This window comes from Nyctibius grandis, chromosome 2, assembly GCF_013368605.1.
Source record: "Nyctibius grandis isolate bNycGra1 chromosome 2, bNycGra1.pri, whole genome shotgun sequence".
Classification (NCBI taxonomy): Eukaryota; Metazoa; Chordata; class Aves; order Nyctibiiformes; family Nyctibiidae; genus Nyctibius; species Nyctibius grandis.
The window spans coordinates 19867095-19892774 of NC_090659.1; the positions used below are offsets into that span (position 1 = coordinate 19867095).

Sequence of the window (25680 nt, forward strand, 5' to 3'; positions counted from 1 at the left end):
CGTAACCCCCCCATAGTGATGCTGTTCGCTGTATAATCCCGCTTCTGCGCAAGCGTGGTCAAGGCCTTTCTGTTGACACAGGCAGGTGGCTCCAAGGAGAAGATCCTGTTCTGGTTCTTACAGGATTTATCTCTACTCCTGGTGCCAGAGCTGTGAATCAAGTCATTTAAGACAATACAGAGATGTTGTTCACAGTCTTGCTTATGTCTGGCCCTTTGTAATTAGTGAGGAACTGAACCCTGGATTCTCTAAGACTAAGCGCAAGCAAGACTCAGTGATGACTGTAACTCTAAGTATTATCAGTCCCAGAAGCAGACCCTGTCTTCAAAACATGCCGTTAGCTTCAGAACGTACCGTTATTGTGGCTGAAAGGAAAATTTCTGAAAGAGAAGTTTATTCTGTCTGAAGGTTACACGGAGTAGGCCTTTTAGGGCCTGCTTTGAGGCTTGCTTTTACTAAACCGCCTGGTATCAAAAGTTTTCTTTTTTCTCACTGCAGCTCATTTCTCACCACTCCCCCACCCCCTCCCATTTTTTGCCCACTGTAGCTGGCGTTCTGGCTAGGAAAAAGATTTCCCCCATCCCTTCTGGGACGCTATCGCCAGGCAAGGCTCCCTCACCCCCTTCTTCGCATGTCTTTTGTACCGGGGGCACCCTGCCGCTCACTGCAAGCACCACACCACCAAGCATCTGCCCTGCCAGCACCAGGCCGTCAGCCAACGAAATGGGCCTGCACTACTCGGGCCGCATCGTGCGACACAGCGGCTGCTGCGCGCGGATAAGGACACAGAGCTGTGCCTGCGCCCGATAAAGCGACGCTCTGAGGGAGATCCCCGACACCACCCGGGAGGCGCAGGCAGGCCAGCACCGCCTGCCGCTTCTGCCCGCGCACCGCGGCCCGGCCCCCCGCCCCGCTGCTTCAGCCGGCCGTGAGGGACAGCTCCGCGCGCCCGCCGCGAACAGCACCGGCCCCGCGCCTGACGGCCGCGCGCGCGCCCCGACCCGCCGCCCTGCCACAGACGGGGGCGGGAAGGGCGGCGGAACTTGGGAACACGCGCAATTATCGGGGCTTTCCGCGGCCGCGGAGCGCCCAACCTCCCTCTCCCTCCTTAAGCGGCACCTCCCATTGCCGCCACCGGGAAATAAACGCCTGAGGGGGCACCCGTCTCCCGGAATAAGTTGCTCCACGTAGGCTTCGAGGACGGGCGAGCGCCAACCCCCGCAGGCAGCCCGCCAACACTGCCTGCCCCACCCCGCCCGGCAGCCCGCACCGCCCCCGCCGCCGGCTCCGCGGGGCGGTACGGAGGCCGCCTGCGCATGCGCCGCCCGGGGGTTCCGGTAACGGGGCGGCTGCCCCTTTCGCTGCGGGACGGATGGATGGAGGAGCGGCGGTGGCTGGCATGGGGCGTGCGGCCGTGGTGGTGTTGCTGTTCTGCCTCCTGGTCGTGTTGCCCCCACACTGCGCAGGTGGGGCCCGGTGAGCGGGCATGGCATAGCATGGCACGGCAGGGCAGGGCAGGGCACGGTACCTCACCTCAGCTCACCCGAGCGGCGGCTGGAGGCGGGTGTGGTGCCCGTTCTCAAGGGGGAGCGCGGGGAGTGGGTCGTGACGTGTGCCGCTGCTGCCCTGCTGCGGGGGGCGCGGCACGGGTGCCCCCGACAGCCCCCCCCCCTCGCCGAGGCGTGCGGCCGCGGGCACTCCCGCTTCGGTCCTGCGGCGACTGCCCCGTGCCCCGGCCTGCGGCGCTGTGAGGGGGAGGCGGTCCCGGAGCCCGCTGCGGGGATGCAGAGGTGTCCAGGCCTCGGGTCTGGATCGGTGTGTCTGCGTGGGTGAGCGGGGCTCGGTTTCCGTGGAGTGCCTTGGGTTTTACTCCACAGCTGCGTAGCTGTCTTCATCTCGTCTGCTTCAGGCTTTCCCGCTGTCGCTGAATCGTAGCGGCTGTAGCTTAAGTGTGGGGCAAAGGAGTTTTTGAATCGTGTTGGTTTGACCGAAAGGCGTCTCAGTCTAGCCTGACAGAGCCTGAAGTGTAAATAAGGAAATGAGAGAAGTAAAATTGCAGCATGAGGATTTTATCTCACAGGATAGTAGCCTGTGCCTCTTCTTACGTCCTTAAGCAGCAGGAAAAAACTATTGCACAAAACCTTTTTCAAGGGGGAGGTATTGTGCAGCCCAGATAAGCTGTAAATTACTTTCCTGCATATTTACAGGGCAAAGTGACATGCAGCAGAGAATATATGGGCTAAGCTAGTTTGGATAATGGAAATATTGTAGCCATGGGCATGCACACTGCTTCTGATGCCACCTCAGCTATTGAATTCTGTGTAAGATTGTATTGCTCTACTTTGGCATACCCAAAAGAAGACTAGAGAGAGGGTGTTTTCAGGGGTCCACACTTCGCATTCATGGCAGGATTCAGGCAGAGAAACAGCTCTGGCACCTCTTCTCTTTCTTTGTTTTCTTTCAGCTGTTTGGTTTGTAGGTGAATTCTTTGTGCATCAGCCCCAAATTCCAGCCCCAAACTGGAAGCATCGTGATATATGCAGCTACTTTGATTAACCCACACATATTATAGCAATTGACTAATGTGCCATATACTGCTTCTAGAATTAGAAGTAATTGCTGTGCTACAGTGAACTCTCACCTTCTGCCTTGTCAAAACCAGCAGTTCCTCTCTGCTGCTCCTGTCTAAAAGCTGTTGCAGTAAGAGTTTTCCCTGGTTCTCTAGAGCACCTTTCTGCTCACAGAACCAATAACAGTAGGGTTGTTTCTGGTGTGTGTTTGATTGTGCCTTTTTTTTTTTCTTATTTTAAGTATGGCATATAACAGGCCTCCTTTCCTTCCTGTGCTAAAAAGTTGAGTTAAAGTTTCCATTGGTTCTACCATGTACTTAATGTGATAAGCAGCGAGCCAGTATGTACTCCTCACGGGATTTCCCCTTCACTGTTTCCTGAGGGAGTATATTTCTGTCTTGCCAAGACTACTTTCTTCCATTGTTGAATGGCTTTTGTAATGTTATATAATCTTTATTATTTTCAACTATCATTCATTGAATATATCAAATAAAACATTACAAATTAAGTAGTGATATTTATTTATTAGAACAGGTTTGTATTTATTTTAGTTTATTAAAAGTTGATGGGGAAGGAAGATAGGTAATTGTACTAAAAGCTTTTCTTTAATCACTCCTTTCCATGACAATTTTATAATGTTGTCCTCAGCACCAAAGTGTCATTGTGCTTTAAGTGAAGAAACATGAATTAATTTTAAATGTCTGGCTTTTAATCATTAGTAAAATAAACCAGAAAGAAGTCTTGATTTTTAGATAGTACTTTGCATATCTGGTTTCTAGCTATATCATTAAATTTCTCCGGTAATTAAACGTTACTGAGTTTACTCTTTCATTCCTGGATTGCTGTTCATTGAGATTTAAGAAATTAATTTAGGGAAGTAAACAGAAAACACTTAACTGGAATTAGGAAGTATTATGTGAAAGGATGGATGGGTGGATCACCTATGCATGTCTGTAGTATTGAGAACAAATGTCATGTTAAATCAACCTGAATTTCTGCATATATATGCTTTTGAATCTATGTTGTGTACTAATCGCTTAAGCATACTGGAAAAAGTAATCCTTGTTAAACTCTTTCAGTATGATTTTTCCAGCTCATCAAAATTTCTTACAGTTCATTGTCGAGAGGGAAGGATGTATCAAGTGGGCACCTGCTAATAACCTGTGTGATAGAACAGTGCAAGCTTATTAAATCCACATATAACTTGTAGGAGCTCACAATCGTTTTGAAAAGCAGGAGTAGAATCGAAAAGTATCCCAACAAGCTGGAGAAATACTCCAGAAAAAAGTACAGTGGTATTGAAAAAGGACATGTGCAGGGCTGTGTACTTAGGCAAATAGAGGATGACAAAGGATGGTCAGTTCGGGGGAAAAAAAAATGCAACGTTACAATGCCTTGTAATTTATGTGTAGAAGTTTTAAGTGCTATGCTGTAGAAAACCCTAAAAGTATTGGGGCACAGCAGCCCTAATTAGAATGAAAAGGTTAGGTCATGTGTCTTGTAAGCCTGACTTCCATTTATTAATCTCGGTTGGAGTGTTGTGATTTTCTGAAGTACACTGTTTCAAGCAAGTTCAACCATTTGGAGAGAATGCAAAAGAGAACAATAGAAGTCATTCAGAAAGCTAGCAAATTTGGCTTAAAAGGAAAACTAAAAGAATTGTTGCTGCCATTCAGTTTTCTCTTCATCGTTAGTCATGTTTAACATAGTTTTCAAATATGTAGAAGTCTGATATAAAGAATAATGTGCTTTAATATCCAGAGACAAAAAGTACATACATGGGTTAAATGTGCTTAGAGGAGACCGTAGGTTAGACTCTGGGGTTTGCAGTCTGTAAACCTTTTGTTGTTCACGGACTGTGAATGACAACTAAGCAATCATCCTTGCTGTGAGGAAACTTGTACCTGTTCTGCAAAGATCCAGACCTCCAACAGAATCTACTAGGAAATCTGGTGTGGGAGTTCTTTATTTTTGATTTACTGAAAGCTTTCCCTAATCTGTAATGGTAAGGATAGAGAAACATTTTGGGAGATCGGAGGCCCATAAAAATACGATGATGCAGTGGTGGGAACCACAGGACTTCTTTACACAAACGTCAGGTGATGTACATAGAATTGGCCACCTGCTTTCTCCAATGTGAAATACAGGTGATCTTGTATGGTTTCTTCCAGCTAGTTTTTGTGCTTCCCATGTATGAATGGATGGTTAGGAAGTGTTAAAATGTGAATTGGTGATCATTAACTTTTAACAAATGACAACCAAAGACATTCCTCAGAGTATAAAATTATAGTTGGCTCTCTGAGTATATCCCTCTTTTTACCTGCAACAGGACATGGAGTGAACACATGAAAGAGCATAATTGTGACCTGGAACCTTCAATAAGTAGTTATTTGAATTTGGATAAGAAACTTGATTTCCTGGTGAAGATAATTAGAATTATCAGGGTTGTCTGTCAGGACTGGGAGATATTTCTGAAGCAATAATCTGTTTTTTTGACCAGGGCAAGGAGGAAAGTACCTAATAAAGCTCGAGATAGATCTACAGAGAGTGTTGTGTTTTTTTCGGGGATTTTTTGCTGTTATGTTTTATACCAGATGAAGCCAAAATGCCGTCTAGTCCAGTTTTCATCTACAGCAGCAGTTGGTAGTGGAGTAGGAAAGAATAAAAAAGCAAGTATATGGTGACACTTCACAACGTAGTGTTATAGCAGTCTGTAACATTGGGACTTTGTAGTTGACACTGAGTTCATAAGCCAGGTAAGAGTTGAGCATTCACAGAGTCCTAGGGGAAGGAATTCCACAGATTGACTAAGTGTTCAGTGAAGCAGCAGTTTCATTTGTTTGCTTAGAGAAGAGTGGTGCTTGTTTTTATGCTTCCAGCTTTGTGTTAAAAAGACAGCAAAAGAATCTTTTGCCACCTGCATTCCCCATGCCACTCATTAGCTGTCTGTAGATCTGTAATATCCTCCCCTTGGTCTCCTTTTCAGGCTGAAGAATTGTACTTTTACAGTATTGTTTGTATCCAGAAGGAGGATATGATTATTTGTTGTATTTACCAGCTTTAGAAAAAGCTGGCCTGGCTTAAAACATTAGGTGTATGTCTTACATCAGCACGTTTTTTGTAACTTCTTGAGAAAGTATATCTGCTTAGAACATGAATCTTGAAACAATTTTGTTTCTGCTTCCAGACTTCCTTTTTCCTGCCTGACCTCAAATGGAAAAGGTCTAGTAAGAATTATTGTAAAGCTTCATGCTATGTCTAAGTTAAGGTTATGGAAAATGTGGGTAAGATACCTGGAAGTGCAGTGAATATATGATTTTATACCCAAGGCAAACAAAAGTAATAGTCTTAACATATAGTAGCATTTTTGTTGGCGTTGGAGCTGTGTAGAGGCAATGTGGTTCTCCGCTAATACTATGTTGTCTAATCCTGCCTTCTTGTGATTTACTCCAAGGTTCGATGTTGTTCAGGGTGAAGGATCTACTTTGTGAATCTCCTGTTGTAAGGACTTCTGTTTAGTACTGCCATGGCTGGTTTTTAAACCTGGTATGTGTGTTGCTAGAGAATGGAGGAAACTGTATCTCGCTTTCTGTCTGCTTTAGCAGGCTATTCAAATGTCAGCAGTTGAATTACATTCCAAAAAGATGTTTTGAAACAGGTTTTCTGTCAAACTCTTTATTAAGATCTTTTACAATTAAATATTTAAACAGAGGTTGAGTGTATGAATGATATTTTTTAAGTCTCTGTAAATATGTGGATACATGTATTTACAGGGAAAACACTACCCTGCACTTTACGCATGAAAGATGTCAATCTGTTAATGTTTCTTTAGAACTGAAATTGAAAGTATTAAGCTGTATGACAATCTTCCACTGGGTCATAAAGCAATGAATTTTACAAAGCAAGATTATAATATTCAATCTATCAATTACCATAGGTGATGGTATTCTTCAAACAAATTATAACTTTTTTTTGGGTGGCTCTGACAGGCTTATACTTACTATGGTAATAGCAGAGTTGTGCTTTTTTTTTTTTTAATTATTATTAAAAGGTAGTGGAACTTTTTTGTTCCTGGCTTTTTTTATTCTTAAATTAATGTAAACATTCTCAAATGAAGTGAAAATAATGTTTTCCCATGAAGTGAGTATTTTCTTTGTGAAGGGATATAAATATTCAAAATTGCTATTATTTGCCAGAATCTGAAATAGCTGCCTTTGTTATCATAAGCTTTTTGGCTGAACTGTAGCCATCTGTTGGATAAATATCTGAAAAAAATAGTTGTTTCCTTTGCTTTCTTATTTTCTGATGATCAAATGTGGTTTGGCATTCTCTGGGCTTATCTTAGTCTGTCAGCTTAGAAGAGTAACAAATTCATGCATTGTGGAAATAAATCCTGTGGTGGGATCCACAAGGTTTTATTGAATTATTTTCCTTTTAAGTTTTGTGCTTTCAGGAGTTATTTCCAAACGTCGGTAGTCTGTGGATACCACTTTCACTCTATTCTCCAAAAGGGTTTTGCAGACTTCAGTTTATAGATTGCTTTTCCACACACATTTCCTCTTTATAGAGAACTTGGTCATCATGTAAAATATGAAATAGTTTTTGCAATGAAGAGCGACTCTAAAATCAATTTCAGGGTAACCCATTAGATGTGCGAACAGACTTTGATTGCTCAGGTGAAATAGGATGTATTTGTTCTTATTTCTTTCTAATATAATAAAATATTAAACTGACATCAAAAAGCAATTTCAGACTGATGGTCACTAACATGTTTTTAGAAGTTGTAGCCATTGGGAAGTGATCAATAGTGTAACACACAACTGGTTAAAATAGAAAGTCAAGTCAGAGGTGTGTGGTGATTTTTTTATTTTTTTTTTTCAATTTTGGTGATTTATTTTTTTTTTTCCCTGACGTGTTGAAAGTCCATTCTTAATCAGAGGGCAGAGGTGTGTGTTGCCTAAGCTATACATAGCCTGGGTTGTCAAGGATACCTAGTATAGCATACCAGGCAGAAGGACTTGGATGAAGTTTAAGCTCTGTAAATCTTCATATGACTGCTTAGTTGGTGGTTTGGGTATAATTTTAGTGACTTCTGCCTGAGGTTTCCTCAGTTCATGCATATTCCCTGTGCATTCACACTGTTCCCTTTGTTCTGTAAGCCACAGTCTGGTTTAGTTTCTAGTACTAGAAAACTTTCAGACCAAACTTTCAGCCCTGATTGTAACTTTGTAGCGCCATAGACTGGTGTGAAATAATTCAAAGCAAAATGTACCTTATAAATAGTCAGATAAATTTCAGTTTTTGTAAGTATCAGAATAATTCCTTCTCCCACAGCATTTTTACTGTCATCTGTCTCTCATACCTGATTGTATACCAAATGGGACACCTAGGATTCTGCATATCTCAAAGTTAATGGTAAAGAAGTCTTTTTTAGGAGGTGGAATATAAGGTAGTTATGAGGCAGTTGGGGTTTTTTTAATAATTATTTTTTTAAGGTGGAAAATAAAGAGGAGAGAGCGTTATTCTGCAGATGATTCTAGCATGTGTGCTTCCCTCCTGTTCGCAATCTGCCTGTTAACCTTCTTGTCTCCTGGTCTGGTCCTTCCCTTGATGTTATGGGCATTCTTGTACGTGTCCCGAGACTTAGCCCTTACCCTCCATAAGTTGTTTTATGAACTGTTCTTGGTGTAAAAGAAAACACTGGATTACCATGAGCAAGATACAAGATCCTGCCTTAGTGAGGCTTCACCACAAAGGATTTATGTCCAATACATTGACACGTGACATAAAACAAGTCTGCTATGCTCAATCTGTTCTGCAGCTGTGAAATGACAGCACTGGGTCAATCCCTAGCACTTTGCAGCTGAGACCCAGATGTTGGATTCAGCCAACAAAATACTGGTTTAAATGCATTTCACACTGCATATAATCAATCCATTACAGTGAACAGGCCTTGAATGTTACAACTGTATGTGCTTTTTTTAAAGGTGTTTGGGGAGAAAGACTTTAAGCACAGAGGAAAGAGCTGTGTAGTCAAATAGGAAAAGGAGCTACCTGATGCTCCTGAGCTATATATTGAAGTGCCATTTGAGTAGTGTGGGGTTTTCTGAACGCTTATGTTTATTGTTATTTCATTTCACTATAACTCTCTACTTCTTTTTTTAATAAAGGTTATTTCTTAAGTTGTGTACAAATTATTTATCGCAGTCTTTACATACCTTTATGTTACTTTCTTGTAGGCCAAACTAATCTGAAGAGTCCGCAGGATATTCAGGTCTATGTTGTAAATACAAATTTCACTCTAAGGTGGAGCTACACTGGGAATGATACCAATGTGACATTTTCAGCAGAATATCGGTGGTGAGTAGTAACTTGATTCTGAGCCAGAAATGTCTGATGCTTATTTGTGTAGACCATATTAATTAATTACTATGCTTCTTGATTCTGCCATGTAAAACTTCTAGAGACTTTTTGAAATCCAGAAAGTAGAGGCCAAGAAGATTAAGTCTTGAAGTGGAATCCTAGTAATGTCCTTCATTTGTCTAATGCATATGTAAAATTAGATTGTTCACTAATAGGGATATAAATGCAGAGCACACTTGGTAGTAATGCTTAATACTGGAATGATTTTTTGAGAAGATTAACCGGTATACTTAGAAATTTAGTATTTAGATTTTTTTTATTCTCTGTTTTATTTTTTTAATTAAGCTACATTGTGGCCACATGCACACACAGAATTTGAGCAAATTTTCAGTGTAGCTTTTGAATAATTTGTCAGTGTTTATGAATCCAGATTCCTCGTCTGCAAATTTTAATCACCAGATTAAACTATTTAATTTTTGTTCTTAAATGGTTGCTTGGTTTTCTTCAATTTTTTCATATGCCAATACTTATGTCTGCATATACATATACATTTGGTATTTTGTGGCACTTTCCTGACAACTAAATATTAAAAAAAACACTTCTAAGATAAAATCACTTAAGAAGTTCTTGATTTTAGAATTTCCTAGTGTATGATTTTGGATTTTAAAAAAAATAGCTTGCCTTCTTCAATGTATAGATGTGAAACAGCTGCTTTGAAATAGTTTAATTTTAAAAACATAATACAAGTCTGAAAGATAAGATAGGAGTTGAGGATAAACAATTACTGCTTTAAGTCTCTGCCTTTTTTTTTTTTTTTTTTGGTCAGGACATTTTTAATCTCTATATGAAATGTCTCTTAAATAATGTATGGATGTCTGTTAACTCACAAGAAAAATAGCTTCTGTAAAGCTAATTATTCCAACGCTTATTGCTGAACTCCAGTTTTCTCCTTTGTGTTTTTCTTTTCCCCTAATCTGCATTTCTTGCTAATGTTAGAATTGGGGGTTTTTTTTCTGCTTTTATGCTCTTTTAAGCACTTCTTGCCATCAAGACTTTTAAATTTCTTCCAGTGAATTACAAAAATCATTGCCAGACTAGGACTGTGTACTAAAGATATTCTGGATTTTGACAGTTCACAGAATCACAGAATGTTAGGGATTGGAAGGGACCTCGAAAGATCATCTAGTCCAATCCCCCTGCCGGAGCAGGATTGCCTAGACCATATCACACAGGAACGCGTCCAGGCGGGTTTTGAATGTCTCCAGAGAAGGAGACTCCACAACCTCTCTGGGCAGCCTGTTCCAGTGTTCGGTTACCCTTACAGTAAAGAAGTTTTTCCTCATATTTAAGTGGAACCTCCTGTGTTCCAGCTTGCACCCATTGCCCCTTGTCCTGTCAAGGGATGTCACTGAGAAGAGCCTGGCTCCATCCTCATGACACTTGCCCTTTACATATTTATAAACATTAATGAGGTCACCCCTCAGTCTCCTCTTCTCTAAGCTAAAGAGACCCAGCTCCCTCAGCCTCTCCTCATAAGGGAGATGTTCCACTCCCTTAATCATCTTCGTGGCTCTGCGCTGGACTCTCTCTAGCAGTTCCCTGTCCTTTTTGAACTGAGGGGCCCAGAACTGGACACAATATTCCAGATGCGGCCTCACCAGGGCAGAGTAGAGGGGGAGGAGAACCTCTCTTGACCTGCTAACCACACCCCTTCTAATACACCCCAGGATGCCATTGGCCTTCTTGGCCACAAGGGCACACTGCTGGCTCATGGTCATCCTGCTGTCCAGTAGGACCCCCAGGTCCCTTTCCCCTACGCTGGTCTCCAACAGCTCTGTCCCCAACTTGTACTCATACATATATGAGTTCTTTCTCATACAGTTCTTTGATGCTGTTTCCTGACACTGTGTTTACGTGGTGAATAAAGCAAACTGGTACCAGACTTTGCAGACTGATAGTTACCCTTTAGTAATGAGGCTAAATTAATGAATTACATGGTGATATAAATTCCAGGGTAACTAAGTAGATAACACTGATTACACTGGTGCTGGTGATAAAACAGCATGAAATGATGTGACATTTATTAGCAACAAGAAGAAAAGGAAAAAGAATCTCAAGCCTTAAATTATGTATTGGTTTTATTTCTTACAGGTTTGAAGATGAGACAGATGAAACAGAATGGAAGGAGTTGCATGGGTGTCAAAATGTTACTCTCACGGAATGTGACTTTTCCTCAGCAATAACCAAATACTATGATACACATCATGTGCGTATAAGGGCTGAAAGAAGGGAAGAAGTGTCTCCATGGTCTAGCATTTTTGAAATGATTCCGTATTTTATAGGTATGAGCTCCATATATGTAACTAACATTTTTGTTAAGTGTCCCTCAGCCCATTATTGTGGAAAAAATGCATGTGATTTCCATTGCTTATAACAACATGAGCTAGTGGTTTTCTCAGCCTTAAAGTAATATAAGGTATTTGCAGGTCATGGAATGTTAGATTCTCTCCTTTCTGGAAAGGAGAAGGTATTCTAAGTGATGCTGTTTTTCTGACAGAATTTTCTGTCACTGTATTTTTCTAGATTTCAGAAAAATCCTTTTTGACAGTGGACTTCTCTGGAAGTTTTCTCCTGACTTTGTGACTTTTTAGTAGTTACAGTATAGTATGGTACTGAAGCCTTCCCTCAATGTTGAACTGATTTGTTTGAACTGGGTTTCTTGCCTTGCATGTTTTAGAATAACTTACACAGATTTTCACTGCAGATTCTGGAAGACAGTCACTAGTAATATTGCATTGTAACTCTGCTGCTTTTAGAACCAGGTAACAGTGGTTGGTTGTTAGGTTAGATTTCTGTTAGATACTGCCTGAGACTCATGAAAACTAAGATCCTATAGACAATTACTGTGATCTTGTTACTGCCTCAAAAGAATTAAAAATAAGATACTATAGTCAGTTACTCTGGTTTTATTAATGTAAATGACTTATTTTGGTGTGTTTTCTTTAAATAGTCATGCTTGGCTTTTTTTCTTTTTAATATTTGCAGCTCAGATCGGTCCCCCAGGAGTACAGTTGCAGTCCACAAACGGAGTCATAAAAATTAAGGTTTCTCCTCCAGAAGCCAATCAGGTCCGAAAAATGTGGCTAGCTGATACACTTTTTAAATATACTCTAGTTATCTGGGAAAATTCGTCAAATGCAGAGGTATGATCACTTTTTCTTTTTTTTTTTTTACTTTTTAACCTTAACATAACTGTCAGAGATGTACTTTAATTGCTTAATGTTCTAAAGTGGAATTATTTCATTATGTAACTGTATGTAACTGTTGCTGTGCTGTTTAAAAGTTGGGAGGGGGTGTTTTCTTGGGTCTTTTTGGCTTTGTTTTCACTAGAGGATTGTATTAGAAATTTTGTTGTAAGAGTTTTATATTTCTGTTAAATACTGGAGCCACTTTCCAATGCATGAGGAAGAAGGTGAAACCATCTCAGATGTGTTGGAGCAGGAGCCACCCTCAGCCAGCAAGAACAGGGAGGGCAAAGAATTCAAGGCAGTGGGAAGAAGCATTTACAGTAAGGCACAGGTATAGGGGAGGGGAGAGGTAAAAGGCTAACCTGATCTTGCTGAGACCGTATAGTTTGACTACAGCTGTCAGTACACTGTCCTGTGTCATTAACTAAGTTCTTTGGTTTTATACTGTAGGTTGGTGGGGGTTAGGGATTCTTTTGAGGTCCTGTAATTGTGAACTAGTTTCCATGCCATGATGTGTGTCTTGCACAGCAGATATAGCTATTCTGTAAACACCAATCTAGAAACAGTCTTTCTTTTTTTATCCTTTTAGGGGAATGGGCGCCAACTAGATTAGGGTAGGAATTGAAGAGATATCTGTGTTCATTTGGAAGACCTAGTCATAATCATTACACATCAAAGGGGAAAAAAAAGCTTTAAGTTAAGTACAATCTGTGTACAAAGGTCAGTCACTGAAAAGTCTGGTAAACCAAAAGCAGGGAGACAGCAGGAGGGGGAGGCGGCGGAAGTGTTTGTTCAATAAACGGACGGACAGAAGTGTACTATTTCTCTTCTGAGTATGAGCTTGAATATTTGTGTGGTGAGTTATGCGTCATGTAGAGCAGTGCCACAATCCCTCCCCACTTTCACGTGTTAAAGGAGCACGACATGTTCTGTCGTTTCAATCACGTGGCTGAGTTGGAAACTTCCCTTTAGGATTTATTCAGCTCATATATTGTCCTTCATTCCCTATTTTAGCATTTCTGATGGCATATTATATAAATGGGCTGAAACCTAAGGAAGGAAAAAGATACTTTAAAAAATCGGCTCATCAGGAAGAACAGTTATTTTCATATGCTGTTTGCAATTGTTTCTTACAGTTCAGAAATCGAAGTATTTTTCCTACTGACGTAATTGATGATCTTGCACCAGACACTACCTATTGTTTGAAAGTTCGAGCAATTCTTACTTCGGAATCACAAGAAGGCTTATTCAGTCCCATTAATTGTGTAAAAACTACCCATAAAGGTACAGAGTAGAATTGTTTTATCTTAAAATGATTACTCAAGTTTAAACTGTTGGAAAATAAATTGTTCTAAAGCAACAGAAATATGCAGAAGTGCCAAGTTGCTGCTCATTTTGGTATAACAGCAATCTTGATAGCTATGTACATTTTCTATTTTAAATCAATATAAAATATGTCACCTATCAATATTAGAGTTTTAGCAGTACAAAAAAGATTTTTGCTCTGAGGCAAATTCTGTCCGTTAATTTGGACTGCAAAAACTACTTTCTGTATTTTGGAAAGTGGTGACTTTGGTGACTTTGAATCAGGAGGAGAGGGGTGTGTATGTAGGCAAAACAAAAGCCTTTTGTACATTTGGCACTAAATAAATGCATATAAAGTTGAGCTAAGCTTAAAAAAATATTGTTTTTATGCAAGCCTTGGTGAATTTGTTATTACAGATTCTGAAGAATGGCTTAGTGCCAGCTTGCCACCAGTTGCTTGTTTTGCACGTCTAAATTTAAATTCTTTTGTATGCTGTTCAGGTGTCAGTTTAAGTACTTTTAAATGTTTATTTCAGGAAAAAAAAATAACAGCGTAGGAATGTAGAAAGTCAAACATTAGATTGAACGGATGGTACATCAAAATTACTTTATGTTTATGCGTGTATATTTTACGCATTTTTCTCATCGAGTTATTGCTGAACCAGTTTATTTCTACTCATTTCAACATTTCTGTACTTCATTTTTTTCTGAATTGATTTTTAACTGATTTTTTTACAAAAGGCTAAATATGTATATATACATATACACAGACTTTGTATATATCACAGACTTTGATTTGCCATCTTTATAATTAAACAATTTTTAATTATTGAAAGTGTACCATGACCATTTACATGAGAAATGCCCATTTATTGAGAAATTGCTGTACATAATATAAAGCTTTTCAGTAACTGTGGGTTTCCTTTTCTTTTCACTTTGAGCAGTGAGTGACCTACTCTGTGCAACAAATGTGAGTGTTCTTGCTTTGGATATGAAATTTCATCTGCATTGGAATAATCAGTATAAACAGCATGTGAGCTACAATGTACAGTATCTCACGTGAGTTAAATGATTTCCATATCTCTGTTTAAACAGGTTACGTCATTCTAAATGCCATCCATTGTATTTTGCAAATAGTTATTAGAAGCTAAAGTGAAATACTTGGCAAAAGTGGCTTAATGTATTCATTGAAACATTGGGTACCTCATCTGGACACAGTGTGGCTGTTAAAAGGATTGCATATAACATCATGTCCTAGAATTTCGGGATTCTAGGCTTGTTTTAAGAGTGTAAAATACCTGATGGAATGGACTACTAAATATATGCTAAGTAACATTTTTAAAATACATGAAGTTTGTATTGCTTTGTATCTGTTTAAATATGAACAAATTAGATGACTAGAAGGGAGCAAAAATGCAAGTTTTCGAGGTTTCAATTGTCAACCTATTTGATTACTTCTGGTCAGATCCCAACATGGAAAAAAAACCCCATCATGCCCATAAACCTGTATCTTGATATCTAATTGTTGCACAAATATTGTGGCCAACATCTAAATGAAGAGGAGAGATATCTCTAGTATTCTTTTGGAATTCCTTTGGCATGACAGAAAAATAATCGACTTAACAAACTATATGAAAAATCTTAATTTGGATTTTAAAAATTTCTAAAACCAATATATAATTTTTCTATTGAGGCTTGATTAAAGCACTAATTTGTATTTCCTGATCCAGTTCACTTCGTTGTTTCCGGTAGAAATGAAAAAACAGTATTCTGAATGTGAGAAATTTCTAAGAGGCCCGCTCTTCCAAAAATAAAAAATAGCACAAGTGAACGTGCTTTTTTTTTTTTTTTTAGAGTTCAAGGGCCTCACAGCAAAACCTATTAAAATATCTCTTGCAGTGGGTATCTAAAGACATTTCCTGATAAACGCTCAGTGAACTGGCTCAGTGTACCCGGATGTGAAAACATCACTAATACACAATGCAATTTCTCATCTATCATCACTTCTTCTGGATGTTATTATCTCCGTGTTCAGGCCATGAGTGAATATAACAGATCATGTTTGTCTGATGAAATAGAAGTAAATCCTCTGGTAACAAGTAAGCAAATGTGTTTTCTTAAATTTTCATTTCTCAACAAGCTTGTACCTAATGCTATTATTTGCAAAAAGAAACTTGCTAGATTTATGAAACTGGATACATAGTTTCCCCTACAGAAACTGTGTTGGGAATCCTGGCCTCATCAAGTCAAACAGGAGTTTTTCCATAGTCTCTTAGCTATTCAGCACAGCCAGTATTTCACTATGTTTAGTGGATATATTTATCATTTGCTTTACAAAATTAAACCACAAAGCATTGTATGGCATTTTATAATCTCACTGTATACTACATTAATCACTGTGTGAGATTGTACTAGAAATATCCCTAGTCTGCCTTTTGCTATTGACAGGGAGCACTTCTTGATATCTCAGAAAAACAATGCCAAAGTGAAATAACTTTGGAATCCACTGCCTCTATTTCCTTGTGCATGTACTCTCATCTCCTTCTTTCTCTCTGCCCCTGCATAGTGCACCCCTGAATTTTGTGCTGAAGCAGTATTATGCAACCATTGACATACAACTCTGAAGAGCTTCATCAAAAAGCAGTCTTAAATGATAGTGGCATCTAAGTCAAAAATATGTAACACTCTCCAGACTGAAATTATAGTAATTTTTATCTTTGTTGCACTTTTTTGATTTTGTGAGAAATGTGACCTTACAAAAATGTTTGACTTCAAAAAACTTATCAATCATAAATGTCAAGAAATGTTTATCTAATATGTAGGGTAATATTCTGTTGCGTTCCATATTGAAGATGGAGTCAATATCTATTCTGTATGTCAGCTTTCCCTTGTCCAAGCTCTTGTTAATTAGATAATTCTTTAATAAGATAACAATGACCTAGGTAAATAATTCAACAGAAGAGAACAAAAACTAATGCTTTTCACTTTTCAACGGTACTATAACTGTGAAAGAGGGTGTATGTGGAAAAGAGGGCCCATATCCTGATGAGATTAAGAAGTGTTCAGTAGTTGCTTTGACTTGCACAGAGTTAATCCCACCATCTGTGTATTTCATGTCAGTGAAACTTGCAGAAGCAACATATGAATGTGGAAAGAGAAAATAATTGAAAGATTTTTCAGGACTCAAGATTCTGAATAAAGCTATTAGTCAAGTTAGACTTTTAAGTATATGTTTCTCAAAAATTGTCATGGATTTAATTTACAGTATTTTATGCAATATTTTTATTCTTTCAGTCTCATTGTTAACTTTTTTTTTTAATGTCTTAAGATGAAATTGGCCCTCCTGATGTAAAGGTGGACATCAGTGATCTTTTGCTCCATATCCAGATTTCTCCTCCAGGAGGATCTGAGAGTGAATTCATGAGGGACTATTATGACTGGTCTTACCGGGTTTTGTATTGGAAGAATTCATCAAATAATGAGGTATGAAGTAGTTAAATACTTAAAACAGTATATAAAATTTGTTATGACTTAAATACTAAGTTTGAGTTCTCCTCAAGAAACTTATTTTCAAAAGAGGCACATACATGGTGTGTCAATCACGCAGTCAATTTGGGTTTGTTTTTTTTTTGTTTGTTTGTTTGTTTTGTGGTTTTTGTGGTTTTTTTTTTTCCTGAAAGATTCTTTTAAAAATCTGGTCAAGACAACTTTTATCACAAAGTAATTGAGACTTTACTCTTTTTCCATTAATGTGGCTATATGTAATGATTTGCAGAATTGCACTGAGCTTTGTACAAGCTGCTAAATGGTTCACTTTTGAATAGAGGTTGTAGGGTTCTTGTGATGCCATCTTTCTCATACCGTAAGAGCGTAACGTGACTCTGTGCACTGTCTTAAGTAATGTAGTTTCCAGCTCCTCAAATTCTTTTCTTTCTGTATTTACAGTGTTATAGCTATATATATCATAAAACAATGCAGTCTTGCATACTTTTAGCTCACATGTTAATGTATCTTTCTGTATTCTGTAAATGCTTCTTATAGTAAAATATTTTACAGTGATCAGTAAATGTGCATGTGTAAATGCGTGGAAGAAGAGAAGAAAACAAACTGCAACAGGAAGAAGTTTCATTTTGTGCACAGCTTTGTATTGTAAAATTTCAGTATGGTGAAAGCAGTTGGGTTTTGCCAATAAGTGTTTCCTGAATGTGCTTTCTTAGAGGGTTGTGTGGTTTCTTTTATTTTATTTAATCCCAATGCGGAATGGTGTCTAACTTCTTACAGAATTACTTCTTCAGCAGAGGACAAAATTCTAATCTATTTGAGTGACTGTTGTACTATTTATGTGCATCTTATTCTTCCTATTTTTCTTTTTCAGGAGGAAATAAAAATGAAAGAGATAAAACAGACAATAGGAACAGTCTCTGATCTAACACCCTCGACTTTGTACTGTTTAAAAGTACAAGCGTTCTCAAAATTTTACAACAAAAGCAGTCATTTCAGCAAAGAGGAATGCATCAAAACACCTGGAGGTAGGAAAAGCTTGAGAATTGTTACACCTCTGGAAGTAAAATTGTTAACCCTTCATAGGCCTTTGCTGGTCTCATTAGTTAAAAAATATTTGCAGCATGACTGAATGGCCGCACAGAGTTAGCACCTAGTTGGGCAGAGATCCATATCAGCAGCCTGTCACTTTGCTGCTCTGTGTTCTCTCCTGTAGCTAGACTAGTAAACTGCTTCTGTTCTGACCTGATAAAAATTACACGACACAACTCAGTTTAGAAATTATCTCAGATTAATAACTGTAATGATTGTGAATTAAAATTAGTTCTGTACAATGACTTGTTAATAGGCAAGCTTTAATTTCCAGTACTTTTAAGATACTTTTAGGAGGGTGCAAGGAATCACTAAATGCTGCGTTTTCAATAATATTTTATTCTTGAGGCTGTCTTAATTCTTCTGTGAATTAATTAAATTTTTAAAAATCCTGTGGTAAAGTGTGAGGAGTCAAATCATCAGACTTACTGTAGCTGAAAGCTCACCTTTGTGCACAATGAGAATACATTTCTAGATGGATTACACTTACTCAGAGCATAAGAGCAAATTATCTGTTGAATTTAGTTTGGCCAATTATCTTTTATTAACTGCCTCTAACGCTAGAAAAATTACTAAATATACAAACTGAATTAAACCTAAGAAGATGTAATAATAGTAATGCTACTTTCTCACATCTTAAGCTCTTGGGATTCTTTTTTATATTGTGGTCCTTGCTGCTTTGTCTTTATCAAGCCTAAAATGAAACAAATGTTACTTTTTTAGCTTCGTAAGAGAAATTCTTTATTTTACTAGTTAGTTATTAGCCCTCCCCATATCTTTCTATTATAATGACCCTATTTAAGACCAAGCAGCACATGCAAGACTAAATATTGAGAGATGCAGTCATGCAGATCGTGCCCTATACTTCCCATATGTTCTCATATCCCAGTGTGGAAATCTTTCATTCTTTGATCATTTGTACTAACAGGAAATAGAGATAAAAAGACCTGATTGTCTCATCTTGATTATTTGTAAAGCATCTCCTGGTATGTATTATTTTTAGTATGTTCGAACTCCCTTCAGTTTGTTTGTTAAGAGAGAGTGCCAGAGAATACATTGCAAAGGAGAAGAGAGGAGGGGAGAAGGAAGCTTGCAAGACTTTTGAACTTAAGCACTGAATATCTTATGCCTATACAGATAAAAGGTTTCTTTGACTACAGTATTTTACTATCAAAAGCTGGATTCTGTCATGTAAACTCCTTCTACCATAAGGTCCCAACCTTAAGTCCTGGAACTGGCCCTAGCCTGTTAGGTTTTCCACATTTCCTGGGTTAATGCAGGAATGCAGGACCATAGAGTTACAGAGTAGTTTGGGTTGGAAGGGACCTTCAAAGATCATCTAGTCCAACCACCCTGCCATGGGCAGGGACATCTTTCACCAGACCAGGTTGCTCAAAGCCCCATCCAACCTGGCCTTGAACACTGCCAGGGAGGGGGCATCCACAACTTCTCTGGGCAACCTGTGCCAGTGTCTCACCACCCTCACAGTAAAGAATTTTTTCCTTATGTCCAATCTAAACCTACTTTCTTTCTGTTTAAAACTGTTGCCCCTTGTCCTGTCACTACAGGCTTTGGTAAAAAGTGTCTCTGTCCTACAAGCCCCTTTCAGATATTGAAAGGCCGCAATAAGGTCTCCCCTGGAGTGTTCCCTTCTCCAGGCTGAACAACCCCAACTCTCTCAGCCTTTTATCCTAGGAGAGGTGTTCCAACCCTCTGACCATTTTTGTGGCCCTACTCTGGACCTGCTCTAACAGGTCCATGTCTGTCTTTCCTGGGGACCCCAGAGCTGGATGCAGTACTCCAGGTGGGGTCTCATGAGAATGGAGCAGAGGGCCAGAATCACCTCCATCGACCTGCTGGCCATGCTGCTTTTGATGAAGCCCGGGATACGATTGGCTTTCTGGCTGCAAGCACATATTGCCGGCTCATGTTGAGCTTCTCATCAACCATCACCCCAAGTCCTTCTCCTCAGGGCTGCTCTCAATCCCTTCATCCCCCAGTCTGTACTGAAACTGAGGATTGCCCCAGCCCAGGTGCAGGACCTTATGCCTGGCCTTGTTGAGCTTCATGACGTTTGCATGGGCCCAGTCCTCAAGCCTGTCAGGGTCCCTCTGGATGGTGTCCCTTCCCTCAAGCGAATCAATTGCACCACTCAGCTTGGCGTCTTCAAGTTGATGACACCATGTTTGAGCATTAAAGTGAAATTCATCTCGCCTTTCTGTACCGACAAAGTCTTGTGCTGAGCTAATGTCTAGACTACTAGTGTAGAAAATAACTGGAATATCCTTAGGATTGATTTCTTCTTAAATAAACATCTGAAAGGGATAGATGCTCACTGGAAGATCCTTTTTCTCTCTATTGGCTGTGTTGTAGTCATCTGAAGCTTCCAATTGGAGTTCCTTTCCTGTCCAAGAAACCGTTTGGATGCTTTTGGGCTCCTGAAGACCCTGCAAGTGTAGGCACTCTAGTAGTTTGCTGGCTAAATAACCATGGGCCAACTTCACTGTCGTAATTGCCCATTCTTATTCCATAGCCTACGGGAATTCTTACTCCTGTATCTCTGCCTTTTCATAAAGGAGAGAGCTCCATCAATTACATATTATGTTCCTTGGGGTTAGACACTGTACACAACCAATAGCGCAACAGATTTACATGCATCAAGTGCTTCATGGTAGCTGTCTGTGTGCAGCCTTTTTGTCCTGCTGTCAAATAGTGACATATAATTGAGAATAACTGGATCTTTGTTCTGATCCTGTCTGCAAATGCCTTTGTTCTTGTATTGGATAAATATTTTTGTGCTGTGTGTTTGATAAAATTATTTAAGATATTGAAATGGCATCATTTTTGTAATGATCATCATTATTCACTTTTTAGATAAAATTTTACCTCTGATCATTTTAGCAACATTTGTAACTGCCCTGGTTGCTGTCTTGCTTTTGGCTATGCCGCTCATTTTTGCCCTGTATCAAGCCTACAATAAAATCAAATACGTGTTCTTTCCATCATGCCAGCCTCCTTTGAACATAGAGGTAAGATGAGACATATTTTTCTCATTCATTAAGCAGATGTATTTTTAGAAAAATGAAAGAAAATATTATGAAAAGTGTTTATCTGTTATCCTGTGGTCTTATGGGTATGCCAAGATTATTGTATAAGGTTTTAACCAATTGCAGGAATTCTTACGGGGGAAAAAAAATGGGTAGTATCAATTTCTAGAATTCTGTGCTTAGCAAATATTGTAACTTTTGTGGTTTTTCTTCTATCTGTGCAAAAGCGTTGCTAATGATCCTCATTCCAGAGGGTGCGCATGTCTACCCAATGTGATAATGTACTTTTGCCCTGCTGTGTGAGACCAGAAATGTTTTCCCATTGTATTAGCTGGAAGAGCATGCTCTAGCTTTTTTGCCATCCTTTAAAACTCAGAGGAGGTGCAAATGCAAGCCCAGTTTTTAGAGGAAATTTTAGTGTAGCAGGCAGCAAATGTTTCTACCATCTCCTGACTTAGCGGCCTGGATGGTCTCTAAAAAGGCAGATGTTGTCCAATTTCCAGCTCAGCTTGGCACAGGTAGTACTTAGTAGGGATCCTGTTCTGGAATGAACAGGGCAACATGTAAGTGTACATATATTTTGAAATGTAGCACAAACCACTTTTCACTGTGCTTTCTTCTGTGTCTCGTAGAACATTGATGTTGAGCAGCGTATGGCCTTCCTAACAGGTGTCATCATCTCACTGGAGCTCCTAGGATATGTAGTATACAAAGCTTTCTGAATAAAGTTGTGATTTAAAACCAGTCTCATAGTTCACAAGGGCTAATCTGAATTTAATTTTTTTGTAAGGCAGGATTTTAGCTGGTTGTTCAGTAGAATACTGGTAACATAATTAATGCAATGCCTATTTAGAACCTTTTGTGATGGATTTGATATAAATGACCACTTCAGAGAACAGATTTAAAGCATGTAGACAGCAGCGCACTGTTGAGAGCTGTATAAGACTTGGTATCCTGCTGCAGCAGCTCACTTTCTCTTTCTTCTTTCAGACTTTGCTTTATAACTTGATAATGATTTGTAGACTTTGCAAACACACCTGTGATTCCTGTGCTACCACATGATCTTTGAGTGTGTTCTAAATGAGGATTTTCCTTTAGTTCTTGTGTGGCCTCATAAGGCTGTAATCAATGAGATATTGCAATTATATAGTTGATTGACAACTACGAGCACAGCAAAAGAGTTAAGATTAATGTTAGTCATTCTTTAGTGTTCAATTATATGAATGCAAGTCAGCTTCATCCTAACTTTGAGTTTGTGAACTTAGGGAAACAAATGGCATATTATAGGTAGAAAACCTCATGATGCTACTGAATACAATAAACCAGATTTGTACTAAGCAGAATCATTATTTAGGTATTACGTATGAATGTTCATCTCTTTCTTTTCTGCTTCTTTTTTTGCAGGGTTTTGGAGGACAGCTTTTAAGCAGTCCTTATGTGTCAACTACAGAAGAACCAATAGAAAATTGTTGTATAATTGAGACTATCATCACAGAAGAAGTAAATCAAATTGATTTTAAAGACTACAAACATTCTAAACAGAGCAGTCGAGATTCGGGAAATTATTCTAACAATGACGATGCTTCGGGGAGCAAAGTGTCAGAAGAAATGCTAGAAAAGGAAATAGTATAACTTTTAAGTGTTTATTACGCTACCAGTCCCATATATGAATTTTATTTTCTTAAAACTTTTTTATTATGAAAGTCACAGCCTAAGGAAGACAGTGTGACTTTGGGATCTTTGTCTTCAGGTTTCCGAATTTGCACTTTGTTAGTGGAAAGTTACATACCCTCTCTGCTGCAAGCTGACTGAAGTTAAAACACAATTGACTCCTTGTACCTTACACCATTTTGACTCACTTTTCATCATATGATAAAAGGAATACCATCTGTGTAACGAGCAGCAGATCTGTACTCTTTATATACTTGAACCTGATAACCTCAGTGAAAGCCTACTCTGTTCCTCAAGAAGAGTTTCTCGCTGTCTTAGAGGTTTGTTTTGAATGCCAGTGTGTACTGTGACAGAAACTGCAAATTCCAGTATTGAATCTTACAATGTTTACACGGGCAGAAGGAAATTGATGCTGCATACAATTTTAAGAACTTTTCTGGCCTCGGGGCCGTGCTTTTTGGCTCAGCAAGTCCAGAGCAAAAGATGCAAAGAGACCAACAGTAGCCTCAGTGAGGTAGCTCCTCTGAGCCTCCTTGTAGAATTCCTTGTGGCCATGGCTGTGGGATGCTCCCAGTGCCCACTTGCTTGTTCATGTGTCTGTGTCCCTGCATCAGGGTGATCATTTCCCACAGCACTCAGTAATCTGGGCAAATATGGGGAGGGGAAAAGGCAGGAAGGAGGTTCACTTCACTTTATTATGAAGAAAAATTTCATAGTGGAAGCTCTTTGTAAATAGAAGTTGGGTCAAATTGTTTTGCACTGTATTTAGGATAAAAACCAACAAATGTCCAAGCCAGATGTACACTGCAGGAAGAAACTAAAGAATACTGTTGCTTTAAAGGACAAGGCATGTTAAGAGGCACTGTCACGGTTTAAAGCTGGGCTGGCTATTAAACTGATGGCAAACGCTCTCTATTAACCCTCCCCACCTCCCCCCCACCTTCCACCCGCCCCCAAAGGGAAAGGGAAAAGGGAGAGAGACTTACAGGTTGGAAAGTTATTCTTGATTATTTTTTTTCCCCTATGGCTACATAACCAGAAGGGTAAATATTTACTTCTAATTTAATTGTATTTAGAAATGTGAATCTCTTTTAACAAGGAAGAAACTTATTTCTGTAATTGGAAGGACCAAAGCTGAATTTAGAAAATGCCTTTTAACAGAATGGTGAGGATGCTTGTCATTCAAAGCTTTTTCAGCTTAGTCTCATTTTGCCAACAGACTTTTCTTTGTAGAAATTATAAAGATATGCTGCAGTAATGTTTCTCCATTTGCATACCACTTTCTTCTGAAGTAATTCTTCAGCATATTTTTTATGAAGGAATTGATTTAGAGTAAACTGGTTTTGAGCTTCATGTGGCCTGTTGTTTATGTAACAAGCAACTGTTGGTGTTTTTATATAATTTTTTTTTAATTTTGAAGATGTAATCTAATTTTATAAATTTTATGTCCCTCTGTTCATTGAAGAACATAATAAATTTTGCACATTTACTTCTTATCCCTTTCGTGGTTCCATATATTTTTGACGTAGTGACATTGAAGCTACACCATGGATACTTGGGAAGCTCCCGTGAGTCTTCAGTTATTGTCCTTCCTAAAAAACACGATGTGAACAATATAATATATGAACTTAATTAGGGCTTACGTTGGGAGTGTTGCATGATTTGGACAAATCAGAAAGAAAGTGCTAATTCATTTTCTGAATCGGGGCTTAAAATGAGAACAGCTTAAAATGAGAACACTGGACATGAGCATTGCAGTCATTGTGGTCTTTTGTAAATAGCTTCCGTCTGTGAATTCTTGCGAGATACTTAAACGAAAGACGGTATGAAGTTGTCTGTATTTGTGTGGTCTCCTCAGTGTAATCTAAGTTTGCTGTGAGGATGCAACTTGTTTATGCAACTGTTCCTCTTAGTGATTTACACTGTAGCTGGCCCTCGTGGATGTTTTTTTTCTCCTGGACAACTTCAATTTCAGTGTATTTTTCTTACTTGTGACCTACTTCTACAGTAGAATTTGGGGACATATTTTCATTTTGGGGATTTTCAAAAGTGAAGCTGTTCTAAACATGTTTACTGAAGTAAGGTGTGGTGGTTTTGGTGTTTTGTTTGGTTTTTTTCTTCCTCATCTAGGGAAAATGTTTCATCTGATATGTCAGCAGCTAACTATGGGTTATTATTTTGATAACTGTGTTCTGTGACACAACATTTTATTTGCCTCCTGGAGTTTCAGCACTCTGGAAGAAAGCTATTTAATGTGAAGGATTTCACTGTCAGATTTCAAATGGTGGCAAAGCAGTCTACAGTGAACGTTTATGAAATAGGCAGAATTCATAATTTGCAGGCAATCCACATTTTTCTTCAGAATGTAGAACCAAATGAGTGGTAATGAATATATATGTGTGCTTGAAGCTTGATTTTAAGATGGGTTACAGAAAATCTTGTATCAGTTCATTTCAGTGTTGCCAGAAGAAGCAAAACCAGAACTGTAAGATGGAAATACTAATTCTATTTATACAATCTCTTAATACTTAAACTGGAAAAATTAAGTTCCTAAATACCTGAGGCAATCTCATTGTGATATGTTTCAGATGTATCCAGAAATAGCAGAAAAATAATTTGACAGAACTTTTACAGTTCGGCTTCTAAGAGCAGTTTATTACAGTGTATAAAGGAACTTTGTTTAAATGTCTTATTTCAGTTTCCAAAGTCTTTCTAAAGAATAAGACCCTTGAAGTGTTTTCTTCTACCTTGTTCAAAATATTTCTAACAATAGAAAGCTAATCTTTATTATTTGGTATGGAAGAAGTCTGAGAAGGAACTATATTTGACTCTCTCCACTGAAATTACTCAGTGGGATCGGATACAGCCCTATTAATAATTGAA

At 38.9% G+C, this 25680-nt stretch overlaps 1 protein-coding gene across 2 annotated transcripts; it reads left to right on the forward strand.

Annotated features, from left to right (window-relative positions):
* The first annotated feature begins 1333 nt into the window (after positions 1–1333).
* Positions 1334–24215, forward strand: IFNAR1 (interferon alpha and beta receptor subunit 1). Of its 2 annotated transcripts, none has more exons than XM_068424925.1 (11): positions 1334–1466; positions 8810–8930; positions 11085–11275; positions 11979–12136; positions 13318–13465; positions 14431–14545; positions 15386–15585; positions 16815–16969; positions 17862–18015; positions 20954–21108; positions 22531–24215. In XM_068424925.1, the coding sequence occupies exons 1-11, from the start codon at positions 1373–1375 to the stop codon at positions 22756–22758; spliced, it is 1719 nt and encodes a 572-aa protein (XP_068281026.1). In that variant the 5' UTR covers positions 1334–1372; the 3' UTR covers positions 22759–24215. The 2 variants fall into 2 exon arrangements, with proteins under 2 accessions (XP_068281026.1, XP_068281027.1); XM_068424926.1 differs by having other exon boundaries at positions 20981–21108.
* The last annotated feature ends 1465 nt before the right edge of the window (positions 24216–25680 follow it).